Genomic DNA, 19262 nt, shown 5'->3' with positions numbered 1-19262 from the left:
AGCACCTACAAGCCCTAAACGTCAAAAAAGTCTTCGAAACAATATTTGCTATATATTACCAACCCCCAAATCCATCCGTTTCTGAAAATTACAGCAAAAGCAAATGATGTATATTCCCTTTAAGAAGGATAATTTTTTTTTAAGTTTATAACTTTTTAAAGTTTGAAGAATATCCAGGAAATTTAGGAAAGCTATAAATATTCAAATATCTATACATGGAACCTCAGAAATTCTACAGATATTAAAAAGATTGTCAAATAAATCACAACTGAACAAAGATGAAACTGGCAAACTGCAAACGTAGGGCTAAATAGATCAGTTTGTAAAAATGTTCAATGTAAAAAGGTTAAAATAACAACTTTTGTTTAAAACACAAAACAAAAATCGTAAACAAATTCTGCTACATGTATTGGAAAAACCCAGGTCCGTGGGAGTCCGTAACAATGAGTGGGGACTGTCTCACGCGATCAGATAAGAGAATCTGATTGGCCGCTTCACGCCCGGTTGCTATGGGTCGTTCTATTAGCGCGGTAGGGTATTTGGCATGGAGCCAGTTTCCTGCAAAGGCAAGATTCGGGAAGCCACATTCTTTTGGAAAAGTCGCGGTTGGCCGGTACTTCGCAAGTCCCTTCTGGTAGGACGGATAGGTATCCGCGCCGTCGACATGGTACGCGAGGACTTTAAAGCCCCTCTGAAAAATCTCAGGGAAAATCTCCCTGACGGTCGGCGCGACAAAGTTCCACAGTTTGTCATCGGGAATCTTGCCGTGTTCCCACGCGAACATTTGGAACGCGAGCACGGATCCACCGCTCTTATTGGCCCATTGTGCATAGTCCTCGTTGATCATGTGACACTGGGTGATGATAGTGATTGGTTGAAAGCTAGGTGTCTGAACAATGGCGGGGTTGTAGTCACCCTGGAGACGTTTATCGAACCACACCGTGAGGATCTTGAACGGCGGAGCCAGGGGCAACTTTGCGAGGTGCTTTTCGAGGACTTTGTTCAGACGGTCGCGAGTGGACCTGTCCTTCGCATCCTTCAAAAGCTGGAGGGAGTTCCTGAAGATAGTTTTGGTGCTATTGAGGCCTGCTGCCAGAATCACGTGATCGTAGCTTTCCTTTGGATGTCCCGAGTCGGTCACGATTTTACCACTCTTGTCAAAGATGAGGCTGTCAACAGACGATCCCATTTCAATCCTAAAAAAAAAAATTGAAATCATAAACAAGTCTGACCAAACATTGTATTCTTTTTTAAACATAAGGTTGAGTAAAAAATTGACAAGTGGGATCTGAACCTGGGACCTCCACAACCCATGATTGCCCACCACGATTGAGTAAAGACCTATGACTTTATCTTAAAGATTTTTGACCTGCTGACAGTGGTTTTGCCCTGCAATGATGTAATACATGTGCATATTACATGTACATATCTTCCTGCTATTAGCTATGTGCTCTTTCTAAGGGCCGATGCATACTAGGCGTGAACACAAATCCCTGATGTGTTTGCAGGAAGTTTTCACGCTTCAAATTTGGTCAACTTGAGCGCACTGCAACTCCGGCGAATATCGTAGGAAATGTTTCATGACGTCAAATTCACTATTCATTTGCATGAAGTATGAACTGGCCTTAAAACAGACCAAAAACATTGTACCTCAAATAAAGACTTTGATCGCTTTGGGAGTTATTAAAAAAAATTAAAATAAATAATTTATTTAAGGAGCATTTCTCATTTTTAGTGGTGCGGCAAATAATTTATTTAAGGAGCATTTCTCATTTTTAGTGGTGCGGCATAGCCCCAATATGCTAAAGGATCGTGCAAATTGTGATAAAAGCATGAAACTTCGCATGTTGGTTCTTCATGCCATGAAGAAAATTTTCAGATATTGAGGCATTTCATATTTGACCTCTGGTGACCTTTAGAGGTCAAAGAACTTTGCATACTCTATTCATAACTGTTGTTTTAAAAAATTCACTTTCCTATGACCCAAGTCTATGTCATATGTCTTCATGCAATGAAAATAATGATCAGATGTGGGAACAATTAGTATCTGACCTCTGATGACCTTTGAGAGGTCAATGACCTTTGTAAACCTGTTTATTGCTACAAAATTTGTAAGATTTGTTCTTTAAAACCCATTTTTTACGACTCGTGTCTAAATGAAAGGTGTTCATGCTATAAAGAGAATTTTCATATATAGGTCATTTCATATTCAACCTTTGGTGAACTTACGAGAGGTCATGAACCTTTACAATAGCCTACATACGAATATTAATAAGATTTACACAATTGCAAATGCCACTTTTTTTTCATAATCCAAGTCTAAAACTTAACTCTGTGACATTAAAAGAATTTTCAGATGTGGGGAATCATATTTGCGGAGTGATACCCTTGGAGAGGTCAATGAACTTTGTATATCTTAGTTGCTGTAATTTATCATATTTATTCGTCAAAACTCCATTTTTTGTGTGACCCAAGCCTCAATAGTGCCAAAGAACAGTATTGCACATATTTCTTTATAGTCATCTTTATAGTCATCAGAATCAGACCCCACAAACAACTTTGAGGTGACCTTTGACCTCGTTTCTCCTTGTTTTATTGGCAGACGCAATATGATGAGATTGGAATATAAATCTGTGGGTCTGTTTTCTAATTGGCAATGTACATATGTCAAGCAACATTCACTCTTGTGTACTAATATTACACCCTGCTCTATCCAGATGGACTTGGATAGCCACGTTTTTAACCTTTTTACCAAGTCCAACAGTCACTGTTAGAGAGTGATGCTTGTCCGATGTGCCGCTTATATTCTTTCGCGTTTGCGTCTTCCCTCATAAAAAGGAAAATTGAGATCAGAGGTCATGCAAAAAAATTCTTTGGGGTCATGACTTCCTGACATGTTGTAGGATAATTATTAAAATACACTCTTTTTGATCTGATTAGACTTCGGTCATGAAAAAAAAAGGGCATATTTGGAAGTTTAACATGATAAATAACGGCAATTAGAGTACGCGAAGTTCATTGACCTCGTAAAGGTCATCAGAGGTCAAATATGAAATGTCTACATATCTGAAAATGTATATCATGGCAAAAATACCTAAAATTTAGATATGGTTAACAAAAAAGTGGTGTTTTAAATAGTTAATCCTCTTATTATCTATAAATAGGATATGCAAAGTTCATTGACGCCTTGAAGGCCATCAGAGGTCAGACATGAGATTCCTACATATGAAATTCTTTTCATAGCATAAGCCACTTAACATTATGACTTGGGTCTTGAAAAAAATTGGGGTTTAAAGGGTAAATCGTATAAATAACTATAATAGTTAGTGCAGTTAATACAAAGGTCATTGACCTCAGAAAGGTCATCAAAGGTCAATTGTGATTTTTTTTTGCATTTGGTCTTTCTTTACATTGTATGAAGACTATACATAGACTTAGAACATAGGAAAATGATGATTTCAATAACAATAGGTATAAATAGAGTATTCAAAGGTCATTGACCCCTCAAAGGTCACCAGGGATCAGATATGAAATGCTTCTTTATCTGAAATGTTTTGATATGAAATGCTTCCATATCTGCAAATGTTTTGTTATGGTATGAAGACCTCACATTTCATGCTTTTATCACAAAATGCACAATTCTGTCCCTATATGCCGCACCACTATTTGTAAAACATTTGATCATTCTCGATTAGAAATTTTGGAAAGAAACCTACTTGACATCGAGTGAACGAAGCTTGTCAGCCCACGGGTTGATGATGGCCGTCGCTTGGTTCATCTTAGCTATATCTCGATAATCAGCCTGGTAAATGGAAAAAAAACAACATAAATGGTATTAAAAACTTCTGCAGCCGATTTCATGCAACTATGGGATGCACACACGTCATGTTCCTTCAATTAATAGAGTTACCAAAATGTACGCGTGCCTTGTCTTTAAGAACGTGTGCAGCATGCGTGCGAACGTGGCAGAACCGCATTAATGGATTCTAATTCTGGTCGCCTGATTCCGCAATAGGCATTTTTATGCATTGACCGCAACACACTAATTGCCCCCCCCCACCCCTCCTTGAAAAGCTTTGCGCCACCCTTCTTTGTAAAAATCCTGGAATCCGCCACCGTCAAGTAATTAATTCTTTTTTACCTGAGGGTTGCTGACGTAGAACATGTGCGAGAAGAGGAACATCTCGGCAGCGCTGAACGTGGACTTGTCCTGGTAACTGGCCTTCATGCCGGGCTCCAGGACGATGTCATAGAACCCACGATGGATGTCAAACATGTCCATGTACTCGTCTGCAAGGTGTTATGACAATTAGAAAAAAAGGGATTAAAAGTTTGATGGAACCAGCATTTGTGAGGCTTTCTTGCAAAATGAGACAGAACTGGGCAGAGGGCAAAATGAGAATTTGTGGGTATTAGGAAAGAGAATCAAATTCTCCTGACGGTGCTGTTTGTTGCAATTTAATTAACCCTAACTCCCAAGCATAATTTACTAGGAATCGTACCCATTCAGGCAAATTCCAACACTCACATGGGAAATTGTACACACACACTGTTGGACTTGAGGTATGCCAAACCCAATGTAAAAGACCATCTGTTTAGGGGTACTGTACCTATCCCAACAGATTTAAACAAAACCTGCTGTTGGGCTGTGATGGGTTGAGTTCGGTGAGGGTTAATCGGACATTTTAATCGGACGACTTTCATCGACATGTCAAAAAAGTAAAACATTGTGAAAAATGCCTTCAAATTACTACTGTTTTGTAGTCATGAATATGATAGATGCTTAAATGTTTAAAACAGTATACAAATATTGAGTGACTCAGAGTGGAACGGTAGGAATATTATCGCAAGGTAAAATCTGGACTTTCCCATTTCACGAGGGCAAAGCCGAGTGAGCTGAAAAAGTCCAGATTTTACCGAGCGATAATATTCCTCGCATTTCACAATTTAAAGCCACTCAATATTTAATTTTTATAAATTAAATATAGATCCTTGTCATTTGATATTTGAACTTTTATTTCAATACAAAATTGGTGGAAAATGTATTTCTCTATTCCAAACCACCCATTCACTAAAATGTTTGAACCCAACGCTGTAGCGCTGGCTCTTTGGAACAATACGCGCTACGCTGAACGCCTACACCATCATGCATTTGCACACAAATACCGCGTCATGGAACAAGGACGATCCTTTTAACTGTTGAATAGTAAATCCCAATCCCATGGGCGAATAGGACTTTTGGAGCCCCCGCGTGAATGGGAGCAATAACAAATGTCACGTGATGTGAGTTCCACCAATCAAATGACAAGGATCTGTATGCCAGTTGTATAAATTGTACTACAGCCTGTCAAAAAAAAATGCAAGCAGAAACGGCCTCTTTGTCCTTGGACTATTGAAAAATGTTTCATGATGCTTATATAATGTTAAACCTGGGATATTCAGCTTTCAAATGCTATTTGTTTTATCGATTTTGCTTTTGCCAAGCCAGAGATATGGTCCGTTGAACACAAACACTCAAAAATCAATTTGTGCCACTTTCTGTAAGTTGATACTATAAACAGCAGTATTGCCAGTATCATACACATGTATGATCGTGCAGAAAAACAATTAGTAATGAATAGGTGAGAAGAAACACTTTTGATTTTCATATTATAATGTTCTTTTCATTATTTGTAACACACTCTCCAAATCATCATAATAAAAACATATCTTCTGGAATTGCGAACCTCAATTGAAGTCGGATTTGAACAGGTGCCATGTCTTGTCATTATTAGGCCTAACAATGTAGACAGTGGCACAAATTGATTTTTGAGTGTTTGTGTTCAACGGACCACATCTCTGGTTTGGCAAAGGAAAATTGATAAAACATTTGAAAGCTGAACATCCCAGGTTTATTATTATTATTATTCTGGTTTATTAAACATTGTATTTGTAGCCAGAGGCTAAATTGTCACAATGCGTACAAATTAAAAACACAAAATCAGAAATCCAAACTTACTAAAACATTTACCATCATACATACAAATATCAGAATACAGTACATGAAAAAAATGAGTTAAGATTTGCACATCGGAATATAAGAAAAGCGCACTCTACCAGAATAGTACATGATAAAAAAAGGAGGTTTTTTTTCTCCTTTTTTTTCAGAATGCAGTACATGAATAAAATAGGATTTTGTATTATTGTAATTTTTTGTTACATTATACAAGCGTCATGAAATATTTTTCAATATTCCAACGACACAGAGCCCGTTTCTGCTTGCAGAATTTTTTGGGGGGACAGGCTGTAGTTCATTTTTTATGAAGGGGAAGGGGGGGGGGGTGTGGAGGGAATAGATGAGCGAGAGAGGGAGGCATCGAGGATCCTACCGAAGGAGATAGAGTCCCATCTCTTGAAGTTGGTGTCATGGTTGTAGTTGATGAAATCCCAGGCGCAGCGCAGCCACAGAAGGATCTCCATGATGTTGAGATTGGGGCTACGGAAGATCATGCCTTGAGGACCAATAGAAACATCAAACGACAGCATATAAGTCTTATGATTATCCATTATCAATTCGGGCGATTCACAATGCAGTGCGCCACCAAGAGTTTGCCACAGAGAGTTCATTTTTCTCAGTGCATTGTGGGAGATGGCCGACAAATTAACAGCGTGGGACATTCAAAATTGTTCGTTTTTCCGGTCAGTAGTTCCATAAGCATATGATTTGAGTATATGTTTGCCCTTTTCTTTTCTTTGTATCAATATGGTGATTTTTGATAAGGCGGCAGAACGCTATGCCCATATCTATAACAAATTAACTCAAATTATCTACTGACACTCATTCAAATGGGGCCATGTTTTTTCGACTGTAACCTTGAAAAGTTGACTCTCCATGGCAAACTCTTGGTGGCGCACTGCATTGTGAATCGCCTGAATTGTATCACAATGTGTTTATTCACTGATAAATCTATAATAAATAAGGTTGTCAGGCAATTTCGGGCACTACGTAAAAAGCAGGGCGGTTTCGGGCGCTACAGTGCTAGAAGACTTCTGCATCAATAACCCTAACCCATCTCAATCCTTTTAAATCCTCCTGGCGGTTTGGAGGATTTTGGAGGATTGAGGATGAATGGTGTTTGTGAAACATGAGGATTTTTGAGGATTTAGGATGAAGGATGTTGAAGCACATGAGAATTTTGGAGGATTGAGGATGAATGGTGTTTGAAGAGTGTTATTATTTTGGAGGATTGAGGATGAATGCATTTTGAGAGGCAGAACTGTCTCACGATTTTGAAGGATTGAGGCACTGAGTATCTTTCATTTAAACATAGGGCAACATTTTGGAGGATTTTGGAGGATTGGGGATGGTTCCTAGCAAAAGGGCCTGGGGTTATGGTTAAAGAGGTTTTAATTGCTAGAAGACATCTGCATCATTTATATACATAGCGTAAGTCAAATTTAAGTTTCTGAAAAGCCATTTTTGAAAAGGCACGATTTCTGTCAAAAAATAATTTAAAAAGTGTATTTCTTCAGACATCTATGCTTTTCCAGACAACTGAAGCCCCGTTGCTGTGATGTCATTCTGGGAAGACACTGTTCAGTTTAGGGGTTTTCTGTTCAATATGTGAACTCGAAAGTTGCTCATTGAAAACACTTTTAAGAAAACGTTGCTCATTGGCCTACTGCCAAAAAGCATACACAACAATGAATCACCAAAGAAATGAAAATTTACGACAGCAAAATATCAAAAATTCTAGAAACCTTTTAGGCTGAAATAGCTGTAACCTTAAGATTCTGACATAACACCACAGCTTTTACTCATATCAGGAATATAAAAATTTGCAATTAGCATGAAAAAAAAAGGCACCAAAATACAGAAATTAATATATTGCATGGGCACTTTATGTGTAAGCCTAAAGCAACCAATGACTGTTTTTAATTTTTGCAGTTGTTCAGCAAGAAAACTGCCAAGGAAATTTTATATTTTTTTGTTAAGAACAAGTTACAAAAAACCTGGGAGTTCCTCATTGTAATGTTTATTGATCCTTCTACAATATTTAAACACAAATTCATAAAAATATCCTCCATGCGAAAAGCCACCTCTTCAACTGTTTGTCTGAATACAACCTGGGCATTATGACCAGTAAAGAGAGATTTTTACATAAACTATGTTTCAATGCTTATAACTGCTGAAATAAAATGTTGCTGCCAAAGTCAATATGCTGCCAGCAACAATTTTTCCTTTGTTGGCAGGGGGGACCCAACTTTGGCTCAAGGGGGTGGGGGGGGGGGGGGGGGTCGGCTCATGGTGGGGGGGGGGGGGGGTGAGAGTTAGCAGGCATGAGCTACATTTTTCTGCATGTTTTTCATCTTTATATGCGGCCAAAGGGGGTGGGGGTAGGGGGGGGGTAGGGGGGTGTAGGGTCTAGACCCTGTGACATACCGGCAAGATTCAATGGGAATATGCCGTGGCTGTACATGCGTTCCGGTTCGTACTTCCTGTACACCACGTCGTGCACCTCCCAACGGCGGAAATTGTCTTCGACGCCCAGGCGATGGATCAATTCCCAGGCACTGTGGAAATTGTGGAACCAGGCTGAAAAGAAGAATAGCCAAAAAACCAAAAAGGTTCAACATTACGTCGAAGATTAGGAGTCCAATTCCCAAATGATCACCTACAATCTCGGGGTTGAATACACTGAATATTTGAAAATTTGTTTGTCAACCAAATATCCGACAGCAGCCTTTTCAATTCAAATATTTGAAAAGTGTGTGTGGTGATGATGAAAAAACTTGAAGGTTGTGCGGTTTATTGTTTGTAACATGCCACACTTTTATTGAAATTCAATTTCGCAAATTATTTGAGAGCTTCGATAAGAAGAGAATTGAGTCTCTTCTTTAGGGAAAAGCATGAAGTCCAACCCAATCACCTTGCATCCCTCTGTCAACGATAAACGTCTGTCCGAGTTTCTGCACCGGCTTGGATTGTAGGTAGACGCCTCCCAGGGCAGAGTCCGCTTCCCGCAACGTCACCTGGTACCCGCGCTCCGCCAGGTCCAAAGCCGCAGACATGCCGGCAAGGCCCCCGCCTATCATTTGAAATACGAAAAAAGGATTGAATTAATAAAACTGATTGGCAGTTGGGAACTATGTTTTAATACTTTTCATATAAAAAAAAATATAACATTACTGATTTTTAAGATCCAAATTTACAACTAACAATGTCCTGACTCATTTTTGAGAGATTTCCTTTAAATAAAGCATACTTTGCTGTAGGTTACACTTTTACATTAAAGTTTCTCTCTTCATGCTATTTTCGAAATTCACCCAAAAAATAGATTATTAATTTACAATTTTCATATTTGCTAGCGGTACAAAAGTTATTTACTTGAGAATGAGACATCAAACCAAAAATATCCGTCCACATTTAGTTGTGGAATAATTACTTCACAGATTTTGAATTATTTGTGGCCGGACAATAATCAGACCTATCTTTTGAAAAAAATCCAAATTAGAACAAAGAAGTAGGTTTTTTTTCTTGTTGAAATAAACAATACAAAATGAAAAGTCATCACAAGAAAAACGAATGAAATGTTGAAAAGTACAGGTAAGACAACTTTAATAAGGTACCATCAAATGTGGGAACTCATTATACAAATACAAAAAGACACTGATGGGCCTAACTTTAATCATAATATTACCATGATCCATTGTTTTCAAGTCAACAGTGACTATCAAAAGTGTGGACATGAAAAGCAAACGTGTAAACACTTTCTTAGTTTTCTAAATTCATACAGTTTGTCCCATATTGCTTATACAATGGAAAATATGCAAACGGTGATATTCTCTTGTATTATTGGGAGATAAGAATCACACTGCAGTCAAAGGAAATTATCAGTGGTGGGCAGAACAGACTATTATAAAATTAAAATTTATCAGATGAACCAGTATTTGCTTTTTTGGCGAGGTTTCATTGTTCAATTATTAGGTTTACAACAGCTGCAGCAGTCGGTGAAATTTAATGGGAAAATGATTTTTTGGCACCTCTTTTTTATATGGGAAAAAATAACCTGAACAATGCTGATGTGTGATGCTGTAATACTAAATCGAAGTTCACATATTGCCTATTTGTTAGCAATAAAAAATGTTTTTGTATGTATGTCTGAATCATTTTCTCAAGCCAATCTCATCAATGAAATCCATTTGTGAGGCAAAGATTAACGCAAAAATATCTAACAAAGTCCTTCTCTGGGTGATTTTACTTATGCAATATTAGATTTACTTCATCAGCAAAATGATACGAGCGCACTGCATGCTTCAATTTTTTTTTCTTCAAAACTTGAGAGAAACATTTCAACATCGTCTGGCTTAAACCACTCATCATGCAACCCCTCAGGGTCAGTTGACTAGTTTGAATAGAAAACTTTGAAGTTTCAATGGCTTTATTGACTGGGAAAGGGGTGTGGCCAGGGAGTTGCATGGGCGTGGCCACTATTAATGGACAGCCCCCCAAAATAAATTTGATAATTGTGTTGTACGTGTATGGTGGCAATTAACCCTGATGGTCATTACTGACGTGGAAATGGTGTGGCCTGGGTGTGGCCTGGGTGTGGCCTGGGTGTGGCTACAGAAGCTTCAAGACTTACCAACTATGAGAACTTTCTTGACCACACCCTCTGGAAGTCGCTCCGGATCATCTGGGTTAGCCGGCGTAATTGTCCTGGGGGATTTTGGGATGCCTACCAGGAGAGTTGCTACAACAGCAACTACAAGGATAAAAGAAGGAAAAACACATAGTAAAAAAAATCTTTGTCTCGTGAAATACAAGCAACCTTTCTAGAATAAATAACCCTTCAATAGAAGACCATCAACCTGTTGACATTGCCAGTATTACAGCCTTATATTTAAAAGCTTTTCCAATATTTGTAACCAGGTGATGAAAAAGAGAACAAAAGAGCAAGACTATGATGTGAAGAACAGTTATTGACACATTTCAAAATTTGCAGGTTATTTTATACAATACTGTCATTATACCAACTGAAAAAGAGGCATTAAATTTTTGTTTTTTTATCAGAGGTAAATATTTTACTTCCTTTCTTTTTCTTTTTGCTAGTGCCAGTAAATATATGTATCTCCAGGCAAATTTTGAGAAATAGATGAAAGACCAAGTAGGCCTTTTGTTGGATTGGCACTCGCTTTAAGAAATTAGAAAAAAAAATAACATTAAATTAATACGAGGTAAACAAACTTTATTTTCGGCCTGAGGCAATTCGTTTTATCTGGCTTTCTGGCCACAGGTGCATTGGACAAAGAGTCTCAATTAACGTTAGTGTGTATTTTTGATAACATAAGATATGAAATTAGTAGATGCTTCTGATAAAAGTGCATGCCAAAATTTTCTCTTTATACTACAAACAGTGGGGAAATTATTTTTTACTATACTAATTATTTTGCTCTTGTCTAAATTGCTTAAACCTACCCAAAACCCTCATCACACAAGTGCAGGATTTAGAAGGATTGAGGTTATATGGCACACATGTATCAGTTGATTTTGGAGGATGCACTGTGTCAAGGTCTTAGGCTGTACCTTGTGTTGTTTATGCTCAGTGGTGCCTAAATTTAGGCCTAAATAATACCTGAAAGTGTCTGAACTGCTTCTGGATAGCATCAACACTGCCTCAAAATATCAACAGTGATCGTTGGAGGATTTTTGCAGGATTGAGGCTGTGTTCACTCCTCCTCTGAACAAATTCAAGAGCTAACGGATGATTGTGGAGGATTGAGGCCGTGTAAAATTTAGTAGGATTGAGGGTGCATCCCAGCAAAGAGGCCTAGGGGGTTAGGGTTAATTTATAATGAATATGTTTGTAAATCTGTTCCATTTCATGCATTTTCCTTATGCTACAATGAGTACGCCTAATGGTTGGATATGTGTAATTTGTAATTTCCTTTTGGGACCAATATTACTGGGCTGCAAAACAATGTTGCTATAAAAAGCCACATGTATGTGCATTGGCTGGGCACCAGTGACTAGAAACATGCATGGCATGATATTGAGGCTGGTATCCTGTTTTTCCTACACAATTATTTTCTGTCTTCAACAAATTTCTGATTATATGGGGTCCTCTTTTAGGAATTCTTTGTGCATCATTCAGAGTTCAGAAAATTCACAGGAATAGGTTTTATTCACAAGTCGGCCATATTAAATTGAATGCGAGGTAATATCTTCATTTTTGGAACTTGCGAATAAAAATGAGTGCAATGACATGAAGTTAATAGTTTAAAACCGGTTGTAGTACATATTACAGGAAAAACAAACCTCATTTTCTATGAAGGCATGACATTATCTACAACTATAAATATCAGTTGGTTGCTTCAAGCTTTTTGTCTCTGTAAAAGTGACTTCAACACTTCAGCTACCCATCCCCCTTCAACAAAATCTTCCAACATTTAGCACCCCCTCCCCCTACACAAAATTTGCTTTTTCTGTATTTTTCTAGAAATGGATGGATTTGGGGGATTAGAATTTTATAGCACATTGATACACTGACTTATTTGAAGTTTTGTGTTCGTAGACGTTGGAAACACCAAAAAAAAACCAATCATGTTCTTGTAGTCTGGTTCCCTGACCCCACTTAAATTTAAATGGAGTAATTGATACAAATGTTGTATATTCCCTTTAAACGTGTTAACACAAATTCATTCATTTATTCGTTCATATTTGTTTAAACCAGTTCACAGCTAAAAGCTGAATAACATGGTTATTACATGTACACACAAACTGCAAAATTACACACAAATTTTGGATTTCAAATCCTCATCACCCCCTGTTACAATTCCTGGCACAACTGGATTGTACCATGGAGGAAGACTTCCTCCATGATTGTACTGAAACATGATTGTACTGAAACATATTCAGGTTCAAAAACATTCTTATTCTTATACAGCTTATACTAGTTTACAACAAAAACAGTACTTACCAAGAAGAATGATAACGACAGTTTTGTATGCCATGTTGTTGAATGGAGATCACACCTCGATTCAACTTGGCTTTCAGTCTGGCTTCTGCAGACTCACAATGAACACAAAGACCGAGGCAGACCATGTGCTAATGTGCATCTGTGGCTGGGCTATAAAAAAAGAAATCCGAGTCTTGACAGCGGGAAGCCAAGGTCAGAGATCATTGTCAGACTAAGCTGTGTGGTTGGCTTTATAGTATGAGCATAGAGCTAGTATATAAATCTACTCAAGGACTGTATACAATGTGATATTCTGTTTCCAAGGCTGGATTACAGGGGAATTTTGGGAATGGGGAACAAGGACAGGTTTTAGTGGGAGTGCCTCTATGGCTATAACCAACCACACTTGCACTTATTTTAAATGTTTGGTTTTTCATTTTGGGGAGGGAAATTAAATAAATATACAAATAAATATATGATATGAACCCTCCCCACACTCAGTACACACACAATGCCTAGGTATGCCACTGCACGAAATGGTCAATAGGAAAAAAATGTATTACTCCACAATGTTCTGCCACAAACTTAACCTTAATGTTGGAAAGGGACCCACCTTTCTTATATCCAACCTCTGGCATCCACCCCCCCCCCCCCAAAAAAAATTATACACATATTGCCACTTACTGGCAAGTATCACGCTCACCTAAAATTATAATTATGAGATAATGTATCCAACATCATAATCAATCGGCAATTGTGTAGTTATAGGCTTATATGGGCCTCTCTTTAGTTTTAGCCAAGTTAGAGTCAAGAGTATTTTTCTTACCATTCCAAAATGACTTCTGCAACCTATTCTTTTAATTCTAATGACACCATTTTGTGTAATTTTATTGCGAATCTTTTGGTAGAAAATGCAATTTTCTTTTTTTTTCAGTGATGCCTTGTGAATCAGCTTGGTTTTGCAAAATTACAGTGTTTATAAAAACTACAAATACTTGCCTTATCTGCTTAGGTACTGCCAGTGAATGAAGTAGGCCCCCAAAATGTTGGGCCTTGGAGAAAATCGGACAGCATGATGCCTTAAAAATGTGGCCTTACAAGAAAGCAATATCATGAGCAACACTAGTCCTTGTTGTCTATGGCCCGCACTATGCAGCGCATACAGTCTAAGAGTAAGAGTCCGCTGCAATGCGGGCCACAGCGCAAGACAAACACAATTCTTCCTCACAAACGAATTAAACTCACTCTTTTGTCCACCATAAGCAGACTGCGCTTCCACTCTCGTTTTACATAATGATGTCGTTATGCTGCTGCATATACGTTAAAATCTAGCAAGACAATAGTCTGCACAGACAAAAGCATAAAACCGCAAGCTATTTGTAATTATTGTAGTCAAGGCGCGCATTGAACACTCACCTGTTTCAGCACGTGTTAACAGTCGGGATGAACATTTAAACACACGTTCCGCCGTCTCCTCTGTCAATGACGATTAAAAATGGTCTGAATTCGACGACAACAGGATGCGAGTCCGTGGGTAAATAAACACACTGAAAAACCACAAACCTTTTTAATCTTTTGTGATTTTTTCCACCGGTACTTGCGCTTCGTGCATGTCCGCGGCGCTAGCGTAGGCAAGGTCAACGACACAAAGCGACCTTTTTACCGTTATATAAACCGTTCAATTGTGAACTGTTTGGAGATACCGCAGTGAATAAATAACCTTAGGCCTATAACGGCAAAGGTTATCGGTTATTTATGTTTTGAGCAGCCGACTCACGTTCATACGTCGTTAATAAATGGCGGGAAAAGTCGGGTTGCCATAGTAACCAGTGTTCATTTTTTTTACTGCTTTGGTTTTTTGAGGTGTGTTTTGGGCTCGTCCACTTTAAAAAGAAAAGGAAAAAAAAGACGCATTTCATCCAGGATGTACACGTGTGTTGCAAAAAAAAATACTAAAGGAAGAAAATATATATTTGACATTATTTTGAGGAAATGTATTAAGAAATCATGAATTTATGTACAGTTTATTATTTAACAACGCGCATGTGCTGAGACCGCTTTCTTTTACTTTTTTTTCGTGCCGTGCGCAAGGTTTAAGAGGTTACGCCTATACCGTAGCGCTTCAAAAGCATGCATGGATATGAATAAAATCGATGTCTCCTCTAAAGAGAAGACTTCAAAGTAAAACATTTGAAATAAAAATACCAACTTAAAAGAATGGCCTTTTTTTACTCGACAAAAGAGTCAACTTCCCAATGTAGACTCCCGTACGGTCACACCCTCAAATAATCCGTTTTAATGTAATTCAAGCACATATACTTATTAAACTCACTATTAACACATCAATAATTGTTGCAATGGTTATAAAATGGTTTTATTCATCATTCGTCTCTATTTACAATTAAATTTTCATGACTGTTGTATGCACAGGAGATGACAAAACACATTAAAGTGGCATACCCCGTGAACATTCCAAATAATTATGTAATTTTTTCTCCTATCGAATTATAATGGAGTGTTTTGTTTTAATGGTAAAAATTTACTTCATTTCGATTTTGGGCGTCTAACCCTCTGAAAAAGGGCTTTAATTCTGCGCACGAAGGAAACCTTCCTGCGAGAGCCGAATTATTGTCTGGCAGATAATTCGAATTTTGTGAAGAAATGATTCCATAATTAAGGCAAAAAAAAAGTCTCCGGTTTCTGGTATGCGCGCGCGTCGCCGTAGCCATGCGCGTCGGCAAAATGAAAACGATTTTTTTTTTCAATGAAAGATGATGTCTCAAAACCGCCAAACTCACTGGTTTGACTTGAATCCTGCTTTTGCACAATTTTAATGTGTTTTTAGATTGGGTTATGGTCGAGAATAAGCTTTATGTGGCCTCTCTGGACTCCCATATATTTGCACTAAGTTTAGTCGGGCACCATTTGCAGTCATCAGCCGACATTTGAAGCAAAAAAATCAAGTAAAAAAAAAAAAAAGCCGCGTCGCCGCACCACTTTTTGGGCAAGCTCCATACCAGAAACCGGAGACTTTTTATTTTTGGCCTAAACGTCAGGTTATTTTTTTTTCGTTCGATCATTTTGCACCCAATTGCATTTATCAAGTTATTCACTTTTTGAATGAGAAAGTTCGATGTCTCATTCAAAAGTTAATAACTTTAATATTGCTGGGGAAAATGCAATTAGATTGGGGCAGTTCTGGTCCACACAATGGGCTGGATATATGCTATACACTGGCGTTACGGGGTTACTACTCCTACACGATAGCACTGCCAGACAGTTAGTGAGGAGCCCATGCAGGCTTGGCCTCTGGAACCAGCAAAAGTGAAAAGGCTTTATGACTTTCCCGTAGCTTCAAGTTTCATTGAAGTCCTTCAAAATGGGTGTGAGTGTGTGTGATCGTTCCGGTGTGATAGCGCCCCCTGTTGACGCCATCTGTTGACAGCCGCGAGCCCTACTTGGCACTGTCGTATTGCAATTTATTTGTTCCATTGTTTGTTCAATTTCTACACCAAGGGATAATATAGGGCAAGGATGACTGTAGCACTTGGTGGGAGTATAGCTATTAGAGTGGTTAGATAAGTGTGCATTCACTTGGAACTAATGACCAAAGACGAGGCTGATAACACGCAAAAATTTATGAGCACATACAATATTGAACCCACTGTCATTGACAGTAGAAAAATGTAAGCTATTAATGGAAGTACATATAATAAGCAATTTAAAATATTTAGTAATTTAGTGCATATAATATTTTGCATAGTGGTCTCTACTTTTAAGAGCGTGCTTAAACTGCTGGCCGTGAGTTGCACTTTCAAAAAAAATAAATTATCGTCAATATTTCGTCAGGAGATGATGTTGGTGTCATTTATTTGCTCAAGCGTTCGGCCGTTCCTACGCAACAGCATGTTTCAATACAGGGCTCATTTTGTTCGGCAGTGTACTGTAGATTGGTATAGATTTTGACCTCTGATGCAAAGTGTAAATGGGAACACGAATTGGTACATTGGGTTAAAAGCTACAATTGAAAGCAATTGTCGGTGTGATGGTAAATATCGTCGGCTTCACGAGCCATATAGCGCGCGAGGTTTTCTCAACTGGGATTATAATGTATGCTAATGCAATAATCTAGGGTGATGTCGTGCAGTGCGTTTGAGGTCGTAATGCTAGTGAGCGGTGGTCGGAAGTACTCGCCTACAAGTAGGGAGGAACTATCGGACTCTAGACGGGAGAAGATGATGACTGTGCGCTATGCTGGGACGGGTTAGTGCAAGGTCCTGGTGATTTCCATCTGCGGATTCTGGACGGGGACATTTGGAATATAATCACAAGGTTTTTGCCGAGTGGCGTTGTGTGGAAAGCCGCTCGTGCGGTGTGTTTCTTTTGGATTTGGAGTATCGTGCCAAGACAAGTGCTTTGGATCATTACAGCCACTTCAGTGTGGCATGATCGACATCGGACGAGACATCAACCCTCGTGTACTGGTTCGATAATGTAATCACACCCAAGCTCTCTATAGTAGAGGAGTGTTGTGTGTATGACGAACCCATGTTGCCGTCAGTATGCCACTCAAGACCAACAGCCTACAAAGTCACCGACAGCTACTGGAGGGCTCGGCGGGCGCGACGGCGCTGAGCCCCCGCGGGCCCTCGCCGCTCCAGACTCGCTGCCTGGGTGGAGTCATGAAGACCTCTTGTTACTCGACCAGCAAACCCCAGGCCAGCAAAGAGGACCTGGTGCTGGAGAAGGCCGGCGTGGGCGATCGCAAACTGGCTCTCAAGCTGGATCGATTGGATCGGGAATCCAGAGCCCACATGAAGATGAGGGAGAGGGAGGAGAAGCAGATGAGACAGATGTGCCGCGACATCCGCAAGCACCGGGTCTTTGACGACTCGGCCGTGGGGAGGAAGGCCGATTCTGCCGGCGGGGGTAACCGCTTGCTCCCGCCTATCCCACCACCTGACAGTAGTCCTCGGAATATTCGCCAAGTTCGCAGCACACCCAACTCGCCCATCAACAGCAGAAAAGCTTGCTCCAGTGCCAGTCCATCGCGGACCACGGCATCAGGTGGCGATGCCCTGACAATCCCTGATTCGGGTAAGGACGGGGCTAGATTTCGCATCAGGTCGGCTGGGCCGGGTCTGAGCCCCGCTGTGCTCCACCACCGATCCCGGTCCACCTCCAACCTGCCCGGAGCTGCCGGTACCTCAACTCCCACCTACGGCGCGCCTGCCATCACCGTCTACGCTTACAAGGACGGGAAGAGACAACAATCAAACTCTGATCTGAGTGATAGCTCACCAAACACTCCCACCTCCCCATCCTCTCCTACCCCGCCGAGTTCGTCCAAGCAGCGGCCGTGGGAGAGGGGCCTTACCCCTGCCAGACGGGCTCGTACCCCAGGCGAGCTCGCCAAGGTCCAAGGCTCCATGAGCTACCTAGCTCCTTCTGTTAAGAGTGCTCTACGATCGTCCAAATCGGAGGACAACCTATTAACGGCAGGAATGGGAAGGAGTGCAGAGGATCCTAGATTCCAGAAACTGACCTCCTGCCTAGTTGGTACAGACACTAGCTCCGTGTCGCCAACAGATGACAACCTGGAGGAGAGAGATGGTAGAGGCAGGTCATCCTCTGTCGAAGCTCTAAATCAAGAGATGGTTGCCATCAGGATAACGAGCAGCACACCCACCTTGCCCCACTCACGGAAGGACTCCGGCCAGCACCACCCAGTGCCTCCCTTACCGGGCCACCTCAAGGAACCTGGGGGCTCCTTGCCGCCGCTCAAGGCCCACAACCCCCGCACTGCGTCGCCGCGGATTCTCATCAACACCAGTGTGTCCCATCTGGAAGGTCATGGGGGAGTCGTGACTGAGGAGACGGTAGAACTCGACCGGGTCAGTCTCGCCGGGGCTGGTGCCGCCCCTAAAGAGCTCATCGCCCTCGACACGGGCAGACTACACCCGAATGTCTCGGACGAAGACATCAGATCTCCGCCATTTTATGGCAAAGCTCACAATCCCGACTGGTAGCGCTAGCAAATTCCTTGTGATTATAATTATTATAAGAATGTAGATTTTAAAACTGCAAAAAAAAGAGACAAATCTATAAAACATTATGCCTACATTATACTGTCATTGTTTTTTTTTTTTAGGGCCAAGTAACAAGGGGTAATGTTCATAGCCAACCAGGAGGCAACCAAACGCACGGAAAGCTATTAACTGAACCGTGATAAAAGAGAAATTTTTCCCCAATAGCTCATGGAAACGCCTTTAAACATTACAGCTAATTATAATTTGCCTGCAATTTTTTTCTTGGAAATTGCCC

The 19262-nt window shown here is 40.1% G+C and overlaps 1 protein-coding gene across 2 annotated transcripts; it reads right to left on the bottom strand.

The window, feature by feature from the left end:
* On the bottom strand, window positions 1-14770 carry LOC119726213. Of its 2 annotated transcripts, none has more exons than XM_038197815.1 (9): window positions 14355-14770; window positions 12960-13109; window positions 10626-10745; window positions 8910-9068; window positions 8423-8575; window positions 6369-6491; window positions 4142-4290; window positions 3717-3802; window positions 1-1196 (listed from the first exon to the last, which is right to left on the bottom strand). In XM_038197815.1, exons 2-9 carry the CDS (start codon window positions 12991-12993, stop codon window positions 401-403), a joined length of 1620 nt encoding a protein of 539 aa, XP_038053743.1. In that variant the 5' UTR covers window positions 12994-13109; window positions 14355-14770; the 3' UTR covers window positions 1-400. The 2 variants fall into 2 exon arrangements, with proteins under 2 accessions (XP_038053743.1, XP_038053742.1); XM_038197814.1 differs by lacking the exon at window positions 14355-14770 and adding an exon at window positions 13938-14100.
* Window positions 14771-19262: the final 4492 nt, after the last annotated feature.

Source organism: Patiria miniata, unplaced genomic scaffold (assembly GCF_015706575.1).
Source record: "Patiria miniata isolate m_02_andy unplaced genomic scaffold, ASM1570657v1 HiC_scaffold_2, whole genome shotgun sequence".
Taxonomy (NCBI): domain Eukaryota; kingdom Metazoa; phylum Echinodermata; class Asteroidea; order Valvatida; family Asterinidae; genus Patiria; species Patiria miniata.
The sequence above is the reverse complement of the archived record's forward strand: the minus strand, read 5'-3'. Positions and strand labels throughout refer to the sequence as shown.

Excerpts from the sequence above, each read along its gene's own strand:
- LOC119726213 (XM_038197815.1), bottom strand. The coding sequence starts at position 12,993 with ATGGCATACAAAACTGTCGTTATCATTCTTCTTG. Across the intron at positions 9,069-10,625 it reads CAAGAAAGTTCTCATAGTTG|GCGGGGGCCTTGCCGGCATG; the intron begins GTAAGTCTTGAA and ends TTCAAATGATAG. Across the intron at positions 6,492-8,422 it reads ATTCCCATTGAATCTTGCCG|GCATGATCTTCCGTAGCCCC; the intron begins GTATGTCACAGG and ends TTGGTCCTCAAG.